The sequence below is a fragment of the Triplophysa rosa genome, linkage group LG1, assembly GCF_024868665.1.
Source record: "Triplophysa rosa linkage group LG1, Trosa_1v2, whole genome shotgun sequence".
Lineage (NCBI taxonomy): Eukaryota > Metazoa > Chordata > Actinopteri > Cypriniformes > Nemacheilidae > Triplophysa > Triplophysa rosa.
Window position 1 is genome coordinate 920,081 of NC_079890.1, and position 25,459 is coordinate 945,539.

Consider the following 25,459-nt stretch of genomic DNA (forward strand, 5'->3'; position numbering starts at 1 on the left):
GACATTACACACCCTCTCCGGAAGGCGCAACCTCGCGCCGTAGAATAGAAAAGGGGGGTGGGATCTCAGGCGGTGGACGAGGGGTTGACAAAGGGAAGGCAGGAGGTGGTCCATAGGGCTGGGGAGGTGTCCAGAGCAGGGACAGAAGGGTGATCCAAAAGGTCACCAGGAGAAGGTCCCAGGGTGGCGTCGAGGGAGGGAGGAGCCATGGTGGAGAGCAGGCTGACGAGACCTTGGTGATGAGCGACAGAGACGACACCGGAGGAGTCCAGGGTGTAGCCACGGCAGAAGGAGAGCCCAGGTGACACCGAAGGTCTGAAGGTCCGAGGAGAGGACAACAGCTCAGGCGACCAAGGCGAAGGTGTGGCCAAGGCAGACTGCGGCGGAGCCAGTGCAACTGAGGACTGAGGAGGAGCCGAGGGGAAGGAGGAGCCTGACAATGCAGAAGGGGCGTAGAGACGAGGTGTAGCCAGAGGAGTGGAGCCCCGAGGCAGCAGATGGTCGATGACTGACCAAGGTGGAGCCGGAGGGATGAGGGAGCCTGGTGAAGCGAGTCTGGGCCTCGAAGGCTGAGAGTGGAGACATGGATGAGTCCAGTTCCGGGGTCAACTGGTCCAGGGCTGACTCACGGACCGACGAAGGCAGAGGAGGCAGAGGGAGGGAGGGAGGGCGGGAGCTTGGGAACTGGCGAGGGAGAGTTGGCTGTCGAGGGCAGGCTGGGCGGGATCAGTGGGGACATGGACAGGCTGGACGGGACCAGCGGGGAAGGGAGCAGCCAAAAGTCAAAGTCATTCGCCCAGTCCAGCAGTTCAGAGGCACCTTGTAGCTCATCCTCAGCAGCGGAAGCATGAATGGAGCTTCCCTCGCAGTCCGCGTAGTCCACCAGAACTCCCACGGCGATGCAAGGTGTAGCCGGCTCACACACCTGGTCAGATGCGTCTCGGGGATCATGCTCCAGGACGAATTCAGGCTCAGTCGCAAGGTCACATGCTGGCTTCGTCGTCGCAGTGGGCTTGGGCTCTCCATCGGCGGTGAGGTCTGGTGAGGTCTCCGTTCTGGAGGATGGTGGCTGGCTGGCCTCTGGTTCGGGGCAGGATCCAGGGGGTTTGGAACACACTTGGAGGCCAGACGGGACTGGCTTGAAGGCATCTGGAAGGACGGACGGGACTGGCTCGAAGGCGTCTGGAAGGCCGGACGGGACCGGCTCGAAGGCGTCTGGAAGGCAGGATAGGACCGTCTCAAAGGCCTCTGGAAGGCCAGACGGGACCGGCTCGAAGGACACCGGAAGGCCAGACGGGACCGGCTCGAAGGACACCGGAAGGCCGGACGGGACCGGCTCGAAGGCGTCTGGAAGGCCGGACGGGACCGCCTCGAAGGCGTCAGGAAGGCCGGACGGGACCGCCTCGAAGGCGTCTGGAAGGCCGGATGGGACCGGCTCGAAGGACACCGGAAGGCCGGACGGGACCGGCTTGAAGGACACCGGAAGGCCGGACGTGACCGGCTCGTTGCGGCGCCCACGCCATTTCCTACGGCGGAAAGGCTTTGCCGGCTGGGCAGCGGGTTTAGCGAACCCTGGATTACCACAGGCATCAACATTGGTGGAGAACTTCGGGTTGATGGTGAGGTGAGCTGGGTCCCTCAGCGCGTGGTTCAATGGAGTCAGATGAGGATCGATCCTATCCGGGATGGTCTCACTCACACATAGGCGAGAGCCCATTATCCACCGGGTAAGATCGATAAACTCCCTTACGGGTCTGTCCCTGAACTCGGGCACCAGACACCGAAGGGAGTCCTCATCCAACCCCATAGTAAAACACGCGTTGAGAGACTGGTCATCCATACTCACCTCACGGCTCAGTACAATGAAGTCCTCCACATATCTCTCCAGAGGACGGCCATCCTGGCTGAGATGGTATCTCAGATTGTCCACTGGAGAAATGTTGAGCGGCAGGTAATCCATAGTCCGTCTGAAACTCTGAGGTGTGGTCCAATTTGTGGGTCTAGTATTCTGTCACACTCACGGTCAAAAACAGGAGAGCACACCTTAGAGTTCCAGCAAAACAGGCTTTAATAAAGAGTCCGGGAAAACAAAAACGGGGAAAAAACAGGTATTCACAAAAAGCAGGTAACTCCAGAACGGGCATCAAACAAACTTAACAGAACCATATAGACATTAATACTAGACAAAGAACAAGACAAAACACAGGGTATAAATAGTGTCCAGGGAATGATCATCAGGTGCGGGTGCAACAAACGAGGTGGAGGTAAGGGATCGTGGCAAAATATAGTCCAAGGGTAAAAATGGAGAAAACTAAACAGGGAAACAGACATAAATGTGACAATAGCATACTACAGTAATTTATGTGGACAAATATACCACTATTGTATAGTGAAAAAGGAAAAAAAATAAAACAAATTCAGGTAATCTAAAAATGATATGGCCCTAATTTATCCATCTGTATGTAACATGAATGTCTTTTGTCAGTTACCTGCCCTGTCATGATGAACTGCACTTGCATCATTTTTTTATGATGACAACAGACGATTTATACTTGTGCTCCTACTGTTTGGCCTGTGCTACCAAACTTTAAACCTCTCTAGCTCAAGTGCTATGTGCAATAAAAGTCTGCATTAATTTACTGCATTCTGTATGATACTACAGGGCACTGAGGGCAGTCACTCTTTTCCTGTTGGTTCTTTGCAATGCTGGCAAAAGTAACCTTCCAGTTGACTTGCGAAATCACTTCCATTTGTTTTATTAATAAAGGATATTGGAAGTAAAATCGGTCTGGGTAATGACAAATACTTTGATTTTAATAGTCACACAGCAAGAAAATTTTAATTTGTATAGGAAAAAGATGCATAGAGAATCCTTTTATCATCGCATCGCAGCCCTCTGAATCGTAATCGAATCGCATCGTGACGTGCCTAAAGATTCCCACCCCTACTGATGGCCATAAATTCAAATGAGAGCATCTTCTATGAAGGTAAAAGCATGCCAAAAAGTTTTGCATGCGCAGGATAACATTTGTAAAAGCGTACGTGACATTGCAAGCATAAAATAAATTAAAATAAAAAAAAAAAGTTTTGTAAAGGTGTAAATCAAGCTGCAAGCGAAAGAAAACAAGTTTTGCAGCATTGTATCATTTTTCGTAAGCGTAACTCATGAGTTGTGAAACGGCAACTTCATATTACGTCAAATAATTATGATCTGTATTCTTCTGACCTCCGTTTTTTCCACGCTTCTTTCAGCTTGATTTACACCTTTACAAAACTTTTTTGCGAATGCAAATTTATTTTATGCTTGCAATCTCACGTACGCTTTTACAAATGTTATCCTGCGCATGCAAATCTTTTTGGCATGATTTACCTTCATAATCTTCCGTGTCTGGATGTATTCTTGAGTCTAAAAGGTAACAATAATATAATAAGATAACCTTGTTTGAAATGGGTTTGGCTAAAAGAACATTTTGGTTTCGTCTATACTACTAGGTACTTATACTATATTCACTGGGTTAAATAGAATTGCATTACTAAAAAGAAACTAAAATACAATTTTCAGTGACTTAAACTAGAGTAAATGGCATCAGTTTTCATCGACTAAAACTGAATGAAAATAGTCATGGATAATTCTGACTAAAATAAGAGTAAAATGCTCAGACTTTTAGTCGACTGAAACTTGACTAGACTAAAAAGAGTATGAACGTGACTAAAACTAATAAAAACTAAAATGACAGCTTGACACAAAGACTAGACTAAAACTCAAATGAAAACAGGCCGCCAAAAACAACATTACCTGTTAAACTACCTGGAACACAAACAAGACCTGTTGAACAAAACAAGAATTTTACACTTTTATCAGAAAATCAGTTAAATTAAGTTTACTGTTAGGTCTTTATTTCTTAACTTTTGAAGAATACTTTTAAAGACTTGAATGAAGAATGACTGACAGCATGTATGATGATGAGATGATGATGTGAGGTGTATTCACCAGAGAGTAAGATCAGATGAAGGAGTTTGTCCATGTCTCTGCTGAACAACAGGAATATGAGAAAGGAGAAGAGAAGAGAATTGAGTTTATGATGAGCAGAACTTACCTCTGGGGTTACAGATGAAGATTTCACTCTTCTCTTCTTCACTCCTCTAGCAATACATCAGTACATCCCTCTGAATTTCATCTGGTTTCACTATCTCCACCCTCATCATGACATCATCACTGGATTTTGATGAATATTTGAATGCTGTTAACTCTTGGAACTCCGGAAAAACTTTTCCGTCAACTTTTATTTTAAATCTCATTTACAAATCAAATCAGGTAGGAATGCAAATCTATGAATAAAAACAAGGACCTCACCTGTGTTAATGCCTGCAAAAAATTGTCTGTCTGTAAAGTTTTTTATTTTGAAATTACAAAACAACATACAAACCTGCTTACCTGTCTGCTTTAAGAAACAGTTTATTGTGTAGAAAACAACATTCAGTAAGTTACTAATGAACTAATATATAGTATGTCCGTGCTGTTTACATTAAATGCACTTGCGCACCGATTGCAAACAAAACACAGATATTTGGCAAAATTTTACTTACCGGCTGTGTTTCAGACTCCAGAACGGGAACTTTTTTCGTTGGCACCGCTCCAACATTTAGTTGAAAACGACTTGCAAATCCAGAGTAAAACTGGGACTTGTTTGAGAAACAATCACAAACAAACACATTTTCGCAACTCCGTTTCTGTCCGGGATAAACAAACTGCATCCACTGCTGTCGTGACACCGAGTCCTTTGGAAACCGGACAAGGCTTTTTTCCCCTCACATCCGCACACTTCTTTAAAGCCATTATAAGCTCTTGGTCGAAAACAACTACAATAAACTATCGAAACTGTTACGAAACAGGGATCTAGACTTATAAAAAACTTTCCAAACCAAGTTGTAGTGCTGGGGGAGTGTATCAAGCACCACAAATACTACTTATATACCAATACCAATTTGACTTAATTACTATCAATATTGTCTGCACGCATCACAGTCTTGAGCTGCATCCTCCAGAGTAATGTGAGATGGGACAGTCAGGTAGACCGTAACTTGACTTCAGGTAACAGGAAGAGTTTTGCTCAAATTAAATTAATGCAAAAATACCTGATTTTCTTGTGCTGTTGTTTTGTTTTGCTATTGTTTTGTTTAGATGTGTTTTGCTTGTAACTCATTTGTTAAGCAGATCAATTCAAATGTACTGTAGGATTCATTCTTTATGTGTGCATGGAAAAACACCATGGTATTTATAGTGTTTTTTTTTCATTGCAATTGTAAAATAGATTAAATTTGAATATTTCCAGCTTTGTGTCAGTTTATTTAATGAGATTAACACCATTAACTGCCAATTCTTAAATTAACCAAACATTACTTATACAGATCCCAGATCAGACATGGAAAACACTTCTCATAATACACAGAAAGAAGATGATAAACATGTTGGGGTGGGTTTCTGAAGAAATAACACAAACAATCAGCATGCAAATTTAACAAGGCAAAAATCTAAAAATGGGTTTAACAATCAGTTATATTGTATAACTTATATAAGTTGTTTTCCATTAAGACGGCTCAAACATGCAGTTTAGTCTGGGACTTGGCTTAAGCCTTGTCTGTGACTCCCGACCAAAATGTTTTTTTTTTATCAAATTGTGAAAACGATACTGTGGTCCTCGCTGGTGTATGTGCTGTGAGAGATTCAAATCAAAGACATGCAAACCACATGGAAACTGTCATGATCCTGCATCACCTTTTCTTGCTTTTCTAGTCTTGTGGCAGGGTCATGACAGTCCCACGCTAGACCTGATTTTGCCAAGTGGTTGATGTCCTCAGACCATCATTTAGCATGATGTCCCTAGAACAACAAGTGCTTCAGCCAATCAACACTATTTCATGTCATCAATCGGAGCCCTTCTGCTGATTCCCACAAAATTTTTTGGAGGTCTTTAACGTTAAACTGTTTAACCAATCACAGATTAGTATTCCCATGGCATCAGGCAGTTGTGCGCACCATTAATTGAATTTTAACTTTCAAGGTGAATCTTAGCAGGCGCAAGGTAAGTGCTTTTTTCTCAGTGTTATAAATGTGTATCGATTGCATTTTCATTTCAAAATAATAACTAACGCTAACATTAGCTGTTCACTCACGGATGGTACGTGAGAATCTGCGTGTGTAACAGAAGCCAATTTACGTTAGTGTGGAAGAGCCGTGCAGTGCCCGACTGCCATACCGGACCATTTGCCGATTTTGAGTTTGAGTAGTGCCGGCAGTAGCGCAAAAATGGGGTATGCAGTATATGCGGCGCCGAGGGGGGGGCGCCATTGTGGCAAAATATTATTCAAAGTTTTTTTTATGAAATGTCAACCACTCGCTCTGTGACAGTCACATCACCAAATGGATCAAGCAAGGATACGTCCTGAGGCGCTGAAGGATGTTATAGCTGTTAAGTTTCTCACTATCACGTACATAAGCTAGTTGTCGGGCTCTTCATTAAACATCAGAATGCGCCTTTCCCATACGAAGCAAGCTGTGCAGTTTGAACGTCAGGCCTGTGTTCTTCATACAATGCAAGCAGATGCGTCTTCTGCAAACAGCACGAGCTGACACGTCTTCTCCATACAGCGCGCAGCACATAGCACCGTGAGATTGCGTGAGGACAGTGAAACAGAATGTTTGTTAATAAAAACTTCTTTGTTCAATGTAAGTGAGTTTGTCTTTATTTTACTTTAACAATGTTGTTTTCATGAAATATGAACCACAAACTAAAAATGTTTTAAAGTAAGGGGAAAATTCCAAAGATCTTTTATTTATTTGTGTTATAATTGAGTGTATGTTATCTGTCTTATTTTGTTTTTCAATAAAAGTTTTATTATATAGTTTCAGTTAAATTATGTTTTACATATAGGCTACTGTTACAGTACTCTCTTCAAGGAATACTTTTACACGAAACAGGTTCAGGTAAAAGTTGCCAGAATTTATTGGTGGCACTCACACCAGTGCTACGCACGAGGACGGTTCCCAAATTACCTCAGCAGAGATGAGCGTTCACATACATCCACAGCACAGCAAACAAAATTAAAGAAACAAAAGAAATACACGCAAATCACAGCATGACATTCAAATAAAACACCCTAGTGAAACACTTATACATGTGGTTAAATGTCTCATCTCTGCCTACAGCGCCTTTACCTTCCATCCTCATGACATTTACACAGTGGGAGAGGTTCAACATAAAACAACGAACAAACAAACAAAATAAAAAAATAACACTAGTCCGCCTGGGCCTCCTTAATAGGCCTAGATACCCTCCTTTGTCGGGCGGACGGAAGAGAAGGCATCATCACATACCAAAAGAAACCAGAAATAAACCCTAAACAAATAAGAATATAATAAGAGCAACGATTAGGCCGTTGTAGGCCAAAGTAGCCGTTGCCGTACTGAAAATGAAAACAAAACATCTTTATTATAATTAAATTAAAAACCCTCATCCCTCATTCCCCAATTAGCCGTTCATACCCATCTCAATAGTCCAATGAGATCGGCCTATGTGCACCTTCGCACATGGTCACATACAAACATCCGATTCCGGCGTGAACATCCGTCTACTTCGGACGCCACCCAGCTATAATATACAAACATTAAAACCTTCTTGATTATATTAAAACCAATGTTCCTCATCCCATTCACCACAATAAACAGGCGGGTTACCTTTCCGATATTCCCACACAAATGTTGCCCGGCATACGTCCACTATGTTTTATTCCCCAACGTTTCCTTCAACACAGCATCCACATGCGAGTTGGTGAGTCACAATCAATTCCTGCCGGCCAGAAACAGACACCTCTTTCAACTCTTTCCCACCAGGCACCTTTATCCCTCTAACCACATCCCTTCTCTTGGGCAACTCCCTCGGTCGTACCCACTACATTCTACCCCCTCGAATTGCATCGGCGACCAGACGATGAAAAAGAAAAAAACTTTTTAATCCTCTACATCACTCATCCCCCCCAGCTGATCTTGGCAACCGATAGGGATTCAAATGTTTACCAGCTGTACTTCTATTGGCGGGGCGTCTTTAATCCCCTCGAACACCCTTCTCTCCAAGACTGCTTACAGGTGAGTCTGGAGATCTAATCTCTTCCCATGATTCAACCTGCAACATTCCCACCGGGTGAAACTCTACCTCCTCATCAGCAGTATGACCCTCAATTTCCTCCTGGGCCTCTTTATCGGCCCCAGAACACCCTCTTATCCTTACCACCGCCCTGGGTACACCCCTAAGTTCTGCTCGGTGTACCTGTCGTATTGGGCTCTCTTGGTCCATGGGGATAATGGAGTAAGGGGCACCCCCTTCCCTAGGCTGCCGCACCACCTTATACAGTGTGGCGTCCCATCTGTCCTGAATCTTATTACAGCCCTTAATGGCATGATTACGGGTATACACCAACTCTCCCTCTCCTGTACCGGTGTCATTGACCTTGGGCTTGTAATTCTGATCTCGTAACTGCCTCCTTGCCTGCAACCGTCCCCTCACATGCCTATAGGCCTCTTCCAATACTTCCTGTATTCCAGAAGTACTGTCTAGCCTCCATGACAAGCATGGGCATCAAGGTGTGGAGCGAACTCTGCAGCTGGTGCGGGGACGCTGCTATTGGCCAGGTATGACGAGGGATGTGGAGAAGTGGTGTCAGGAATGTGGTAGTTGTATCTGGGACAAAGCCATGCAGCCTAAGGTTAGGGCCTTTTTGGGGAGCATCCAGGCGAATCGGCCCCACGAGGTGGTATTTCGATGAGGAGCAGAACAATAACGTGCAATGTGACCCAACTGATCACACTGAAAACATCTCAACTCGCTCCCCACCCTCCTTCTATTTCTGGAGGGAGGAGGAGGGGTAGGAGCTGTTACACTCATTTTCAATGGGTTTAGTGCCTTTACCAGCGAATCTAACTGATTCTGCTGTTCGTTTTTCAATACAAGTTTTATTATAAAGTTTCAGTTAAAGTATGTTTAACATAGGCTAGGCTACTATTTTATTGTTGTATTTTTATTAAATAGCTGTTAATGAAGCACAAACTAAGCATTCGTTTTAATGTGGGAAAAAATATTTTTTGTTATAGCCTAGAAGGCGAGTATGCTATACGTCTTATTCGTTTTGATAATAATGAAAAATGTTAATAATACTTTTTGTTGAAGAAAAGGGAATAATCTAAATGTCTAACATTTAAGATCAAAATAAGTTTATTATTCACTGGGAACATTTCCTCACCAGCACATCTCTAATGGGCTACAACACGATAGTTACCTATTTGGGATATTTAAAAAGGTTTTATTGTTTAAAACTCGACAAGCTTTTTTATTAAAGGTATTACATGACAAAATTATAGATTATATAGGCTCACTTCAAAGAATCCAATAAATACCCTTATTTGGGGTTTTATTTAGTTATAGGAAAAAGATAAAATTAAAAATTGTTGAGCCTTTTATCTGAAAAAAAACAATCGTCCGATTATTCGTTTATCAAAATAATCATTAGTCGCATCTTAATTTATTGTGCATTTCTGTGCACTACATTTATGTACTTATGTCAATTATGTATTGAGATTATTTAAAATATAACTAGAATGACTCCAAAGGGAATATAAAACTTGTCTACACATTTTTTATTTGTGTGTTGTCTGTATTGGGTTGGGGTGGCGGATGGGGGGGCGCCAAAACTGATCTCGCATACCCCTTAGAAAATGTGCAGTTGCGCCCCTGGCTATAGGCAGACCCTATTTTAACGGTCACACAAGACAGCTTGAAGCATGTAACAAACTGTTTCTGTCCGTCGGTTTGCGATATACTGTTTTTGATCAGGTTTGATCCATTTTCAAGACTTATGCGTCAAGAAATGGAAGCTCCTTATCATCCTATTCCATGTTGAATTTACTCGAATCAAAAAAACTGTTCATACTGTATATTCATCAAAAAGTTGTAATTCCTCTTTCGAGCCATTGAAAAGTATAAAAATGTCGTCAATATATCTTCCATAAAATAAAAGTTGATCAAAGAAGGGGTTATTGAAAAACACAAACCTTTCTTCCAAAAACCTGTGGTCACTCATACTTTGTCCAGGTGTGTGTGTGTGTGTGCGCCATTCATGTTGAGTGGATGAAGGATCCACATATCAAAGATATTGTCCTTTAGCACTCTTGCACCAAGTTTGTGGAGGCCATCCAGTTTAAACAGTTGTCTATGGCCCCAGAAAAGATTGAAGTTGACTCCTTTTATACTGCAGGTTCTTTATAGCCATATATTCAGCCCAAGCAAGCATGAAAACATGTTAGTTCCTCTCGCTGGCAGTGCTCCACTGAGGAACGACTGAACTGTAAGACTTTGAAGTGTTTCAATGAGTTCACTGAAATCCTTTTTAAGGAGTTGCTGAATATCGTTCTTCCCTACATGGATGATGATTCGATTTGCAGTCTTGTGCTTCATTAGAATGTTCCGAAGTTCCCTGTTCCCATCAGAGACGGTTGCTTGAGGAAAGAAGCATGTAGTTGTATTCCTGCTCCGGATGTTTCTGATAATAGAGTCACCCACTATCAGAGTCCTGGGCTCGGCTGCGCTCTGAGCTGAATGCCGCTGTCTGCTCGACCTTGAGTGTCTAGTAGCTATGTTAGCTGCTGGCTGATACAATCCAGGTTCAATCACATCTGGGGATTCCTCAACCACATTCATTAATGCTTCAAATCTGTTCTCAAGGTGTATAGGGGGTGGTAGAATACCAGTGCCTTGTTAAGGCCGCATCTGGGGTAGAGGATGCTATGGCGGCAATATGCGATGCAAGTGACAATCTGATGTCTCGAGTGCCTTTGGGTCTGGCTCCGTTTGTGCCATCTGTGTTTTTCAGGTTTGGCTTGATCCTCTAACATTTGGTATAATTGTCTGAAGTTCAGTTCATTTCATCTTATCACATCATGAATCATTCATTAGAGAATCTGAAGTTCAGTTCATTTCATCTCATGTACTGAACGCCTCTGATGTGAGCGACAAACTTTTGAAAAGTATCTCATCTTTCAATTATTTTACATTGTGCTGACACAGCAGGGCACATGTGATCATTTGTAAGATGTTTCTTAGGTTCATACGGATAACATGATCTAGTGAATGAAGAAGATCACACCTCATTTCTTCAGGATTAGATGTGAACTGACATGTGACCGCTAGATCTCACAGAGAAGCAACATACTGTAGTATTGTTTCACAGAACTGATCATTCCTCTCCAGAAACATTGACAACCAGTAAGTCATTCTCAAACATTTTCAAGCAAATGTTGAAGGGATGATGGCTCACCTGAACAGATGGAGGAAAGATGCAACAGCCGACATTTCAAGTGTTGTCAAATCTTTATTGTCATCTCCAGAACAAGAACACAACACATTCATCTGGAGAAGACTCGATGAGCTCTTTGATGTTGTCAGTTTGAAACACTTTGGTTTGGAGCGACTCTTCAATATGACGGTCATGATTGTTTTCTCTCTCAAGTGCCCCTCAAAGCCAAAATATCCTGTTTGGAACACAGCGAGGGTCTTTGTGTATGAGGAAGCATGTGAGTAGATAGTTCTCCTGTGTTTGGCTTCCTTCAGGATGATGAGATGCAGATCTTTTTTAGTTTTTACATTTTTTAATTCATTTAGTAATACAAAAACCAGAACAATTGAAATTGACAGGTCATCAGGAGTAACATGATTTCAATCCATAGGAATTATGTTCACAATAAGGGTTAAATACATTAGTGTCAATAAGAAAGAGCAGCACGTGTCTGCTGCTCTTCATGCTGTAGGGATTCAATGAGGAACAGTATTATTTAAACACTATTCTTTAACAAATTTGTAAGAATTATCATGAGCTTTGATCACAATTATAAGTAATATATTCTCCACCACCCTTTGTAAGGGAGACAAATATCAGCCCAAATTAGGATTAAGTTAATTGATTATGATCAATTATACTTATCCAGATCAAATTCATGATTTGGGGAAATCACTTAGCATTACAAGCAGGTAGCAAGAATCTGCATGTTTAGGGACTCCCGATTATGAACATGAACTACAAACAATGTCATGTGTGAAATAAAACAGAACTTTGTTACCTAGAGTAGACACATACTAATCTAACATACACACACATACAGTTTAGCATAGGAAGAAGGTTGAAGTTGAAGCAGAGAGAAGAACAGAGCATGGATTTATGTTAGTATTTGATATTCAGAAGATCAATAGCCTGAACAAAACATAAGTTCCCTTTCTGTCGGTCTCTCGACGTTGTGTCGAACCGACAGATGGGGTTCGTCCCTGAGAACCAATCGCTTCCGACTTCTTAGAAAAGGCCAATGAAAATTGGCGAATGAAATTTGCATGCCGGACTCCGCCCCCGGATGTCCGGGTATAAGAGGGAAGCCGACGTGCTCATTCATTCACCTTTTGTTCTTCAGAGCCTAAGCATCTGATGAGCGTCTCCAGATCTTTGCTGATCCTATCCAGATCTTCGCTGATCCTATCCTGCTGGAAATCTACGACGTGGTGCAGCGGACGGTCCCTTCCTGCAGCGACTTTCCCCTGGGTGTCTCGGCAGTTCTGGAAGTGTCTGAGCAATTATTTTTTTCTAAAAGAGCAAATTTCTCCAGCGTGGCATGTCCCGCTTTTCTCTTGGGTGCGACGCGCTCATTGAGGGAGGGGATGGACACGATGTCTGTCTCAGGTGTTTGGGTCTCCGGCACGCTGAGGCAGCCTTCGTGGATACATCCTGCCCGCACTGCGGGCGGATGCCTATCCAGACGTTGCGGTCACGGGTGGCGGTATTCTTCATGGATAAAGCCACCACCTCGTCTGTTAACCGATCCGTGACGGCAGTGACTACGGCCCTGCCGCCCGCTTCGGTTAACACCGGGGGTGATATAGGGATCACTGTGAACGTTAACCCGCCAGCCGCAGGCTCACGGACCGTTCACGCCCCGTCTCGCTAGTCTGAACATCCCTTAAAAGACGGTCCTAGCCAGTCTTGTTCCTCCGCCACGTACTCGGAAGTGCGTGACGAAGATGAGATGTCGATCACAGGATCGGAGGGCGATCTTTTGGCATCCGACCCCGACGATTCCTCGGAGCTCCCTCCCCCGGGGGGTCGAGCCCAGGAAGAAGCGGACGTTGAGATGTCAACCATGCTTTTCCGGGCCGCCGCGAGCATTGGGCTGCAGTGCACAGCACCGCCTTTACCCCAGCGCTCGCGGTTGGACACGTGGTACCTGGGGTTTGAGCGCGGCTCCAAGCCGCGCCCAGCTCCGGTCCCGTTCTTCCCGGAGGTGCATGAGGAGCTGAGTAAGACTTGGAACGCGCCCCTCACAGCCCGTTCCAATCAGAACGGCTCAGTCGATCAAGAACTTCCCTCGATGGTGGGGCGGCCAGGGGCTATGTCGAGATCCCCCAGGTGGAGCATGCTGTCACAGTGCACCTGTGCCCGCTGACAGCGGCCACCTGGAGGGCTTGGCCTACACTCCCATCAAGGGCGTGTAAGTTTTCCGCGCACTGCGCCTCTACTTGGACCGCACGCAGAGCTTCAGAAGCTCTGAGCAGCTCTTTGTCTGTTTTGGAGGTCAGCAGAAGGGGAGAGCTGTCTCCAAACAGAGACTGGCGCACTGGATCGTGGATGCCATATCCTTGGCATACCGGTCGCAAGATCGCCCCTGCCCCTTAGGAGTTAAGGCGCATTCCACTCGGGGTGTCGCCTCCTCGTGGGCACTGGCTCAGACATCTGCAGAGGTTCTACAACCTCCGCGTTGAACCGGTGTCAGCCCGCGTCCTGCAAGGCAACAGGTAGGACCGGCAGCCGTTGGGCGTACGCCTGCGGAAGCCCTTCCCCCTCCGGGGGGAGCAGTGGCGATCCCGCCTCACTTCTTTCCCCTGGGGTAAAGAACAGGCATTCCATCCATCACTAAGCACCCTTCCAGGGGACAGGCTGGGCAGAGCAGCCCTGCCCCCTTAGGCCGGGGAACAGTTGAGTTATCTCCCAGATAGCTCTAACCGGACCTAGTGCTCCAGAAGTGGTAACCCCCCCCTCCATGGGCTGTTCCGTCTGATGTATCCTCATGAATGGTTCCCACCTTGGCAACCCATGACCTCCCCAGGTGGACTCCCACCTTGCGGTTAACTCCTGCAGTCCGCACATTCTTCCCATGAGTTCTCCCCTGATGGTGAGACCATATGGTGTCTCCACTAATTCCTCCCTACGGTAGGTAGAGGCCTCTGCAGCGTTTTTCCCCCAGGGGGGAATAATGCTTACCCAGTGGCCCGTATGGTGCCAGGCGGCTTCTCGCCATTTAGAGAATTAGGCCTCCACCCGTGACGGCCGGTGTTAGGGGCTTCCCAACTTTTGTGTAAAGCTCTGGGTCCCCCTTCCTCTCCACTTTTTGACCAACTCTATGGAGATGCAGATTTCATTTTCCAACAGGACTTGGCACCTGCACACAGTTCCAAAGCTACCAGTACCTGGTTTAAGGACCATGGTATCCCTGTTCTTAATTGGCCAGCAAACTCGCCTGACCTTAACCCCATAGAAAATCTATGGGGTATTGTGAAGAGGAAGATGCGATATGCCAGACCCAACAATGCAGAAGAGCTGAAGGCCACTATCAGAGCAAGCTGGGCTCTCATAACACCTGAGCAGTGCCACAGACTGATCCACTCCATGCCACACCGCATTGCTGCAGTAATTCAGGCAAAAGGAGCCCCAACTGTACAGTGCTGTACATGTTCATACTTTTTATGTTCATACTTTTCAGTTGGCCAAGATTTCTAAAAATCCTTTCTTTGTATTGGTTTTAAGTAATATTCTAATTTTCTGAGATAGTGAATTTGGGATTTTCATTAGTTGTCAGTTATAATCACCAAATTAAAAGAAATAAACATTTGAAATATATTAGTCTGTGTGATATGAATGAATATGTGACCCTGGACAACAAAACCAGTTTTACGGGTTAATTTTTCGAAATTGAGATTTTTACATAATCTGAAAGCTGAATAAATAAACGTTCTATACATATATGAGTTGTTAGAATAGGACAATATCTGGCTGAGATACAACCGTTTAAAACTCAGGAATCTGAGAGCGCAAAAAAATCAAAATATTGAGAAAATCGCCTTTGAAGTTGTTAATCAGGGACACTGCGGCAGACCATCCACTCACAAAAATAAAGTTTTTATATATTTAAGGTAGGAAATTTACAAAATATCTTCATGGAACATGATCTTTACTTAATATCCTAATGATTTTTGGCATAAAAGAAAAATCAATCATTTTGACCCACACAATGTATTTTTGTCTTTTACTAAAAATGTTCCCGTGCTACTTAAGACTGGTTTTGTGATCCAGGGTCACATATAATATACAAGTTTCACTTTTTGAATGGAATTAGTGAAATAAATCAACTTTTTGATGATATTCTAATTATATGACCAGCACCTGTACTGCTTGTCTTTGTACATGGCATTCAATTCGTTGCTGACCCAAGGGTGACATCTTGTGGCCTGAATAAGTTACCAGTTTGCTGCGTGAATTTTTCATGTCCTTTCTGTCTATCTTCAGCATTTCCAGTTCTCGCACTGAAATGACATTACAGTCAGCACCTGTGTCCAACTTTACTATCAGGTTGTTCTTGTTAACTTTGAGAGTTTCCGTCCACTGTTCCACTCCAGTCTGTAGTACTTCCTTTTTCTCTGCTTCTTTCCCTTTGATTTGAAACAATTTAGTCTCTTTCATTTCATTTCATGCGCGGCAGCAGCACATCATTGCTTTTAACGACAGGAGTTCGACTCCGCGGTCCGACCATCCTCTTCGTTCCTTTTGAATTGTTTTATTGGGTCATGTTTTTACATGTCGGAACACTACCCTGTTGCTGACAACTGATTAAATGACAAGAAACGCTTATTAACAAGCCAGCCGGTGTAAGGTCTTAATGCATGTAACAGCTGCGGGCTAAGTCTGCTTACTGTACAGTGGCTGTTAAAATGATTTCCTATACGAACGCGTTTGTTTTTCTATTTACATATAGACTGTACATGCTGCATGCATTCAGTATAAAACGCTATAAGCTTTTGACGATCAAAAATCTAAAAATGATGGAGAATGTTTTACGAAAATAAAAGCCAATTGATTAGGCTGTTTAATGCGGATTCTCAATTACAACGAAACTCGAAATGAAATAAACAAAATGTTCACATACAGTCGGCTAACTGTACAGAACGTATACGGTATATCCGACACAAAAGCACTGGATATTTAGGTTATAATACGCTCCATTCACATCGAGCTGAGTTTCTTCATAGAAAAGTGCTTTGTCGAGTAAAATAAATCATATCGAAATGAAAGTTTGTTTCTCAGTCTGTTGAGGCAGGCTGACTGCGGTATAGCTGCCATATATACTGCCTTCTTTAGAGGTTGCTAAGCGATCATGTTTGTTAAAACGTTTTGTATTTTGGGATGGCTATTTTGACGAGGCAGCATTCACTTATCTCAATTTTAGTTTGGGACTTATGCATAACTGCATTATTACGATCCTCCCCAGTCTAGGGTTGGAGAGGAGTATCATTTAAAGAAAAAAATAAGAATAAAGTTCATAACAATAAAAGCAACCGATGGGAAGCCACCTCAAACCTCTGCCCCAGAAATGTCTCACCACACACACACGCGTTCATAGAACAAATAAAATGTGTTTTATTTGTTATCAAAGGAAGCATTAGCTCAAGAGAGGGGTGAAGCCAAAATAACAAACAAAAGAGAAACTAACTATTTTAAGGGGGGGTTATCTCACCTAATCAGGGTGAAAATAAAGAAAATAAACAACATAAGTCTTCCCTCAACTCCCTTTCTGACCAAACACATCAGATTAACAATGAAACCAAAATGGGTGGCACCCTCTCCCTACAACTTCCAAGAAAATGAAAGTAAAATAAAATAGAGTAGCCTACAGTTACCTTTTATTCACCAACAGAGTTAATGGGGGTAAGATTGTTGGAGTTCCCAACTGGAACTGAACCACACCAGGTTCAACACCATTAACTTAACAGCATAAGTCCCAACATGAACAAGTACCACTCAAACCACTATTGAGACGCAACTAAATTCTGATGCAGAGGTGATGCAACAACCTCCCAGTCCAACACGTTCTCACTCCCAACTCGTCACATATTGAAGCTTGGTCAGGATCCCTTTGGCGTCATGTTTTAACTCACTGGGTACCCCTTTGGCGTCATATTTTGACTTGCAGGGATTCCCATAGACTTCTGACCCGAGCCCGCGGCGTTGACATTAGACGTGCAGGTAAGCAGACCGCAGTGTGTACGGCTCGTGATAAATAGAAATAAAAAATAAAAGTCTACAATAAATTAGTTATGGCAGGGTGAGTCAATTGGCGGCGCCCAGGTCATATTTAACTGATTTTTTTTATTTAAAAAACCGCTCGTTGCCCGAGTGCCGCACTGTGGTGCTGACGTCATTTTAAGGCGCGATCCCAAGGTCCACTGCGATTTCCCACTCGGTAAGTAGAACAGTTAATTAACACAGATGGGAACAATCATTAAATTTACGGAACAAAAACTGTTTAATAAGGTCAAGAAGTTGTGTTGAGAACCTTTAGAATTGCATGGTAGCAATATCGCTACGCAGTAATTGACAGCAGATATTATAAACAATATAACGTGCTGCAGCACGTGTTGGCTGGTTAAGGCTAAGTTAAGTTAGCTCATTAAATTCAAGCTTGTATCTTTTTTCCACATATAATCATGCAAGATAATATCATAGGAGATTGTATGGTTTTTAATTATGATGTGTGTTCAGTTACCTATATTACAGTAAGTTAGCTCGATCACAACACTTTAGCCATTTATAAATGTTCAGATGAAGAACAGTGTTGCCAGATTGGTGTGTTTTCCAGTAAATTATCAAAATCCACACAAAATTATATTGTAAACACACAAATCCTACCAATAATAAACTATACAAATTAATTCATAACTACAACGATATTGTGGCTCATCATATGGCATAATAAAGCAAATTAAGTGTTCTCTAAAGAAGGCTACGTTGTAAATCATTTTCCATGTCTGTCATTTACCTTAAAGAAATAAAAGGGTACAACAGAAATATCAAAATGCCACCTGTCCAAGCCCATTTTATTCCACGGAGTACAACTCAAAACTGCCCGATCTGCTAACACTGATGAAGAAAATACTGGTAAAAATGTAAGGAGTTCAATATTTTATTTCTCTCTCTCTTATCAGGTCCTTCAAATTTGCCAGCTCCCAACATTCTCCTTTATGTAACCTACCTCCACACACACGCACACACACACACGCACACACACACTAAAACCAAAGGCACTTTTAAGAGCCATGTCCGTCTTGTTAACCTGTACTTGTGTCTCTGTAGCTCGCTGTCTCTTTCTCTATTCACATTGTCGTATCTGTCCATCTTTCTGTTTCTCTCAATAGGTCCTACAAAAACTCTCTTTATTTTAACACACTGTCTGTCTGTTTTTTGTTTTTGTGTATATTTTGTATACGTTATATTTCTTGTCAAGCTATGACAAGGCCCAAATTTCGGCCCTGCCCATTTTGCCAGACTCCCAATCAGGCAAGCAGGAAAAGTTGTTATGTCTGCTTGGGAAGTCTGTCCACTAAACAAAAAATAAACGACAAAGTGGTGTCACTGGATAGCCAGTGGGGGCAATCTGTCAAGAAAAGCAGAAATGTTGGGCGTATAATTGATTCTGCCCGTATTGCAGTAAGTAAAATGAAAATTTCTCATAAGTGTTATTTGAAGTGTAACTGAAAGCCCATTTTTGTCATATGGTGTATATCATAGACTATTAGCAGTATGATGTGGCCTTTATAAACTTAATCTTATTTCGTTCAAAGCAGACAAGGTAGAAGTTTTAGAAGTTGTGTTCTCTGTCAAATGAGTCAGTCATGTTGGCAATAGTAGAAACTGAAAGAGTACTGGCCTTATCTGAAATTGAACTTTAATCATATAAAAAACAAGATTAAATTTAAACCTTAAAATAAAATTGCTTTATACAGTACTAGTGTATCTAATAATTCAGTGGGTTTAATGTGTAGTAACTGATTTTGTTCATTTCAGGTGCGGAAACTTGAGGCAGTGGGTTACAAGCCCATTTTATTTATTGGAAAACAAAATAAAAAAGCTTCAAATAAGTGGGTTGCAGACATAATTACCCATCTGCACCCCACTCCTGTCACAAGAATTTTTCTGGAGAAGATGCAAAGGGCTTATGAATTTATGTTGATTAAGGGTAAGAGCAAGATTTTTGTTCAGAAATTATTATTATTATTTAAAATACATGTATGTTTCTTTATTAATATAATACAGATTTGAAATGAATGTAAACCTGTATTAAAGCAACCTCCACAGCACAGCAGCTGGACAGTGACATGCCCATAGCAGAGCAGCACAACAGCCCCTGTCAGGAGCAGTGCAGTGGTTCCATTTTGGAGCCGGAGAGCCTCACCGTGGAGCTGCCGGAGAGTCTCACTGTGGAGCAGCCGGAGAACCTCACCATGGAGCAGCCGGAGAACCTCACCGTGGAGATGCCGGAGAACCTCACCGTGGAGATGCCGGAGAACCTCACCGTGGAGATGCCGGAGAGCCTCACCGTGGAGATGCCGGAGAGCCTCACCGTGGAGAAGCCGGAGAACCTCACCGTGGAGATGCCGGAGAACCTCACCGTGGAGATGCCGGAGAGCCTCACCGTGGAGATGCCGGAGAGCCTCACCGTGGAGCAGCCGGAGAACCTCACCGTGGAGATGCCGGAGAACCTCACCGTGGAGATGCCGGAGAGCCTCACCGTGGAGATGCCGGAGAGCCTCACCGTGGAGATGCCGGAGAGCCTCACCGTGGAGCAGCCGGAGAACCTCACCGTGGAGATGCCGGAGAACCTCACCGTGGAGCTGCCGGAGAGCCTCACCGTGGAGATGCCGGAGAGCCTCACCTTGGAGATGCCGGAGAGCCTCACCGTGGAGCAGCCGGAGAACCTCACCGTGGAGATGCCGGAGAACCTCACCGTGGAGATGCCGGAGAGCCTCACCGTGGAGCAGCCGGAGAACCTCACCGTGGAGATGCCGGAGAACCTCACCGTGAAACAGGAGAGCCTCACCGAGGAGCAGCCGAAGAATCTCACAAAGGAGTCCGAGACTGTGTTTATACTTAACCTTGTTTCTCTGTCTTCCCCACACTCTCCAACTTCTCTCTGTCCTCCCTCCTCTACTACTTTTACAGCTGTTCTTCCTTCACAGTCTTCTCCACCTCCACTGCCATGCTCGAAGTCTTTGCGACAGAGGAAGAAAAGGACAAAAACCTCAATTTGTTCACCAGCACCTTCTGCCACCTCTGTCTCTCCTCCATCTCTTATCCCCACAGATCTCTCCGTTCCACAATCTTGTCCTCCACCTGCTGCCTCTTCTATCTCCAAGCCCTTGAGTCAGGAGGGGCCAAAAGTGAAGAAGAAAAGAAAGAGTAAGTTTTGTTTTGCCGTGGTATACCTTAATACACACTATTCATGAATTTGCGCTCAGACCAAGTTGACTTTAGGCAAATTAGATTTATTCGGGTCATCGGGTCATTGGTAGCCATAGCCAGTACGCAGTATATTGTTCTTTTGTTATTTAGCTGCGTTTAAGTGAACAGTGTCCAAGGGCTGTGGTTAATGTCAATCACTGACTTAAAGGTGCAGTAGGAGATCTTGGAAATTGCTAACTTTAGCCTGACAGCACTAAAAACGAACGTACCACCCTCCCTGCAAATCGCTGTCCAAAGCCATGCCCCCAAACACATGAACGCACACAGATCAGACGATCAGAGACAACATTACTACAAAACATCACATGTCATTAACCAATGAGAAAACTTCATAGTACAGTTAGTAAAAGTACTACAATACCAGGAAGGAAGGTCAGGTTGTTTGTTTGACATTCTCGCTCTGTCTGCGTAGCGTACGTGAACGCGCTGATGACGTATCCTGTCTGCACAAACCGGGTGCACAGAGGTATGCAAATACATGTTGACTGGCAGGTAGGAAAGCCAATAGAAACGTTTGGAACGAGTGTTTTGATTGGACTTACATTTCTTGTGCCTACGCCTTCCACAGAATATATAAATACATATACAATACATTTAGACCCATTAACTGAATGATTGCTAACTGGATGTGAAGAGACTTTCAACCAGCATAACAAGAAATATTTCTGAAGACAATCACCTATTGCACCTTTAAGCTAGGAAGGCTTTTGGATACCCAGCCCAGTACATTTTTGCTTGATCCACAAAAAGCAGGGACAAAGTCACTTGGACACAAGTGGAGAGGACCACAGATCACCTCACAAGTGAAATGACAACTATTAGCTTGAGATTCAACTACAAAGCATGACACTCATTGCTTAATAAACTTTCCTTGTTTTTTGATCATTAAGGTTGCCTAAAATGTAGTAGGCAGAAGATCTTCCTATTTGATAAAATAACTGGGGAAAGACTAAAGGAGGTAAAATGTCTTTTATTAGGCTGCTTGCTTGTCTCTGTGACTAATTCTGTCCTTTAAAGATAATAAAACAATATGTTATGCCCTATCCAGTGATTGCTTAAACAGCTCAAATAATAATTACTTTGTGTGTGTGTGTGTGTGTGTGTGCGTGTGTGCGTGCGTGCGTGTGTGCGCGTGTGCGCGTGCGCGTGCGTGCGTGTGTGTGTGTGTGTGTGTAGGGAAAAGCAGAATTGAAAATCCATTGGTTGCCTTGCACTGTGTGGTAAGACGTGTTTTATTAACCCTTTCATTCCATTATAATGCTAAGTGGTCTATTCCATGATTAATATGTTGTAGGCAAAGATAAAATTGTGTCTTGAAAGCAGCATAGAAGTTTCTGTTATTGATGTCTGTGGCAGGAGAAAGGGCGATGATCAGTAGTCTGGACTGAACTCAGAGAGTGTGACTGAATTTCAAATTCTGGAGGATATACCATTATTTTTTTTTTAAAGAAAAAGGAGCATGATCTACCTCCTTGTGTGGATTTAGATATCTAGCTATTTGTTAGAGCACAACATTTTGTGATTGAAGTGGACACAATGGATTGTGGGAGCTGGACAATTCAGTGCTTTCTAAGTAATTAATACAGTTTTAAAAGTAGTTGACAGGCAGCCAGTGTGACAATAAAATGGGGCTGATGTAACCCTATTTTTGGTTTTAATTAAGCACTCAAGCTGCTACATACACAACTTGCTGAAGCTTATTTATTGAGCAGGACATTGACCGAGGACATTTACCCACTAATGCATTAGTAGTGAATCATGAACACATACATTTTTTCAGCATCTGAAACATTAAACTTGTCATAATTTAGCAATATTTCTAAGATGGAAAATGTTGTTCTACATGTGATTTTCAATGGACTGATTGCAGTCAAACGAGGTAGATTAGGGCAATGAGAAAGAAAAGAGCAGTATTAAATATGAAGAAGGGGAGAACAATGACGAATGGCAGTGGGAGCAAGATGCAGTCAGTATCCTTATCCCTGAGTCTGTAGAACTGACAGATCTGCTAGGAATGCAACATGAAAACATGCTGAAATTTTACAACTTCATTATTCTGCAATTTATTCTGCAAGTCATAGCCCCTTTCCAGTTAATCCAAGAGTGTTTTTTAATAAATGACAAATTTATTGACAAATATCAATAAATGTCAGTAAACTCCCTAAATGAAACCCAACAATGATCTTTATTTTTGTTCTGTGTTCTAATGATATGTTTTGCTTATGATATTACAGTGGCAAAACTTGGGATGACACATGGGAGCCTGCCAGCGGATTCCAGCATTTTTTGCCAGTGTCTCCAAATCCCAACCTGCTTTCACCATGACAGTATACTCACCATGAACACCTGGACTCGTCAAGCACACTTCAATTCTGAGTGTGTTGTTGTTGTTGTTTTGCTTGCTGTTCTTCATAAAGTTTTTGCACAGTGCATGCACTCTTTTAGTATTTTTTTGAAAAGTTGTCATTTTAAACACCTTTTGCATTTGTCATGAACTGCGTAACTGCCAGGTATTGTAGCATGGAGAGGGCATGTTACAAACATGCTGTTTGTTATAATGGCATTCCCAAAGATATTATTTTTAAAGATTTTTGCAGTGCAATTTTAGTATAGCATAGATGCAAACTCCTCACCTTTAGGTGACAACTCATTTTTTTGAGAGCAAAATAGGTGACCTATGAGGCGGTTGCAGACTGGTCATAACTATTTATATTTACTTATAAAAAGCTAGACTGGTCTTATTTGTATTGGAAAAGTAAGGCTGAAAACCACTTGGCAACTGCTAGCAAGTTTTGTATAGAATTTTCTTTGCTCTTTACTAAACTGTCTAAAAAGGGTAAAGATGTTTTTTTGTGTGTGTAAAATTACAGTTTGGACATATAAGGTAATACAAATATTTTTAAAAATACCTGGAAGGATTTACAGATGAGTATGTGAAACAAATATCTTTAAAAAAATCCATGTGGAGCATGCCCCCGGTTCTCACATTTTTACTCCTTTACCTGTTTGCATCTCTGTATAGGTAAGTTTACATGAACTGTCTGTCTGTTGTGCCAAACATGAATAAAAACCATAAAATAAATATAATAACAATATATTTGTTGTTACATATTTCCATTTACATATTTGTTTCCATTTTGTCTAAAATATAATAAATTTATTAATAAGAATGATTATTTACATTTTTATATTTCTATTATATTTATATATGAACTAATATTTTTCTGTCTAATATCAAGTATCTAGGTGAGAGAGGATACTGTACTAAATCTGTCTACATTTGTCTTTAAGGTTTGACATATTGATACATTTTGGGAAAGAATTATATATTCGTATATATATATACACGCAGAAATTAAACATTTTGAAATAGTTTATTATTTATTTCTCATACAGTACACAGCTGTCACAGTTACTTACCCTCCGGTTCATACCATGGAAATCAATAGGCCCTTGCTTTGAAAAAAATATTCACTAATATGTTTCCACATCAGGTTAGCCCCAGATAGGAATCTATAACTCTAAAAGTATATTTTTATTTTTAGTGAGAAGAAATAAATATTTAACTAACCTTCTGGTATAACCATTTTATACAGTCTATGGGTATAACCCACCTTCAGCTGGAAGATCCCGTAATGACCATATTCGGACAATTACGTATGACGTGGATTTTGGCACGCTGTGGCTGGACTAACTTTTAGGCAAAAATGCAAGGTGCTTCATGTTGCAAACTGTGTTTTACTGACATTATGACTTCAGTATTACTGTCATTGAACAATGACGGATTGCTATGTTGCAAGAAATTACCCATTTACCGAAATCCTAACCCTAACCCTACAGCGTAAGTAGGGAACTACAATTTACAGTGCAATGTCTCATGATAGAGTGAAAAAGGCTTATGGGTAATGTAGTTAAAAAAAACTTTTAGTAATTAAATAAAGTAAATACTGTATTTAAAGAACAAAGGGATATCTACATTTGTTCATTGTGCAAATCTTTACGATATATTTGAGAGCCAGGTCGAAATTTGGAATTTTACTAAAAACACTTTTTAAAACACTTTTTTAAAAACTTTCTGTATATGTGAGAAAACTGTGTCCAACATTATTTATTAAAAACAGGATAAGTAGTTGTCCTGCTGTTTTTCCCTTGGATATGCTCATTGGACTTGAAAAATGTGCCCTTTTTTCTTCTTCCAGGGGACACTTCTGGTCCCCTGGGGTGAAAGGGCAATAAAACCTATACAGATGTACTATCTTTGTCATGGACAAGAAACTGTTGTCACATTTATGCCTGAACATTTTATTTATTTCTGCCCCTTTCTGTATTTACAACATGCTTATGTTAGGTTTTGATGGTGCTGTGAGACTCTGAAAACAAAATACAGAAATACAGTAAAAATGTCCACAAAAAAAAGGTAAAAGTAACATTACCAGGCAACATTATTTCTTTATATATCATTCATTTTCCTTTAGCAAAATGGCAATGGGTGAACTTGCATTTAGTGTTGGGAAATAATGATTCTTCATCATAATTGCCATTTGTTTGTTTTTTGTCATGCTTGTCTATATGTCCCTATTATAATCTGCTTATTCCATGTCTCCAAACAGGTTTCAACAGCACCCTAAACTAGGACACAGGCATGTGGCCAGTTGTTTTTCCTCAGCCCAGGGCTGAAGACCTAAAATTCTCTTTTCCCCTGTGAATCATATTTAGTTTGATTATTATTACTCAAGATTATCTAGTCTTGTAGTTGGTTGAGGTGGAGCTCATTTTGAACTATTTTGTAGACAACTGTATCTAA

General features: G+C 42.2%; 2 protein-coding genes across 3 annotated transcripts in view; one reads left to right on the forward strand and one right to left on the reverse strand.

Annotated features, from left to right (window-relative positions):
* The window catches only part of LOC130561722 (fucolectin-like), a 66,970-nt gene that overhangs the window by 10,097 nt on the left and 31,414 nt on the right, over positions 1-25,459 (reverse strand). The window lies entirely within an intron of this gene.
* On the forward strand, positions 17,256-23,747 carry LOC130561710 (mucin-2-like). Its single transcript, XM_057346204.1, has 6 exons — positions 17,256-17,599; positions 18,183-19,372; positions 19,480-20,592; positions 21,546-21,613; positions 21,832-21,875; positions 22,890-23,747. Exons 2-6 carry the CDS (start codon positions 19,339-19,341, stop codon positions 22,978-22,980), a joined length of 1,350 nt encoding a protein of 449 aa, XP_057202187.1. The 5' UTR covers positions 17,256-17,599; positions 18,183-19,338; the 3' UTR covers positions 22,981-23,747.

Bases quoted from the DNA above. Each gene is read 5' to 3' on its own strand.
- LOC130561710 (XM_057346204.1), top strand. From the start codon at position 19,339: ATGCAAAGGGCTTATGAATTTATGTTGATTAAGG. The intron at 19,373-19,479 runs GTAAGAGCAAGA...CCTGTATTAAAG, and splicing joins TGAATTTATGTTGATTAAGG to CAACCTCCACAGCACAGCAG. The intron at 20,593-21,545 runs GTAAGTTTTGTT...TTGATCATTAAG, and splicing joins AGTGAAGAAGAAAAGAAAGA to GTTGCCTAAAATGTAGTAGG.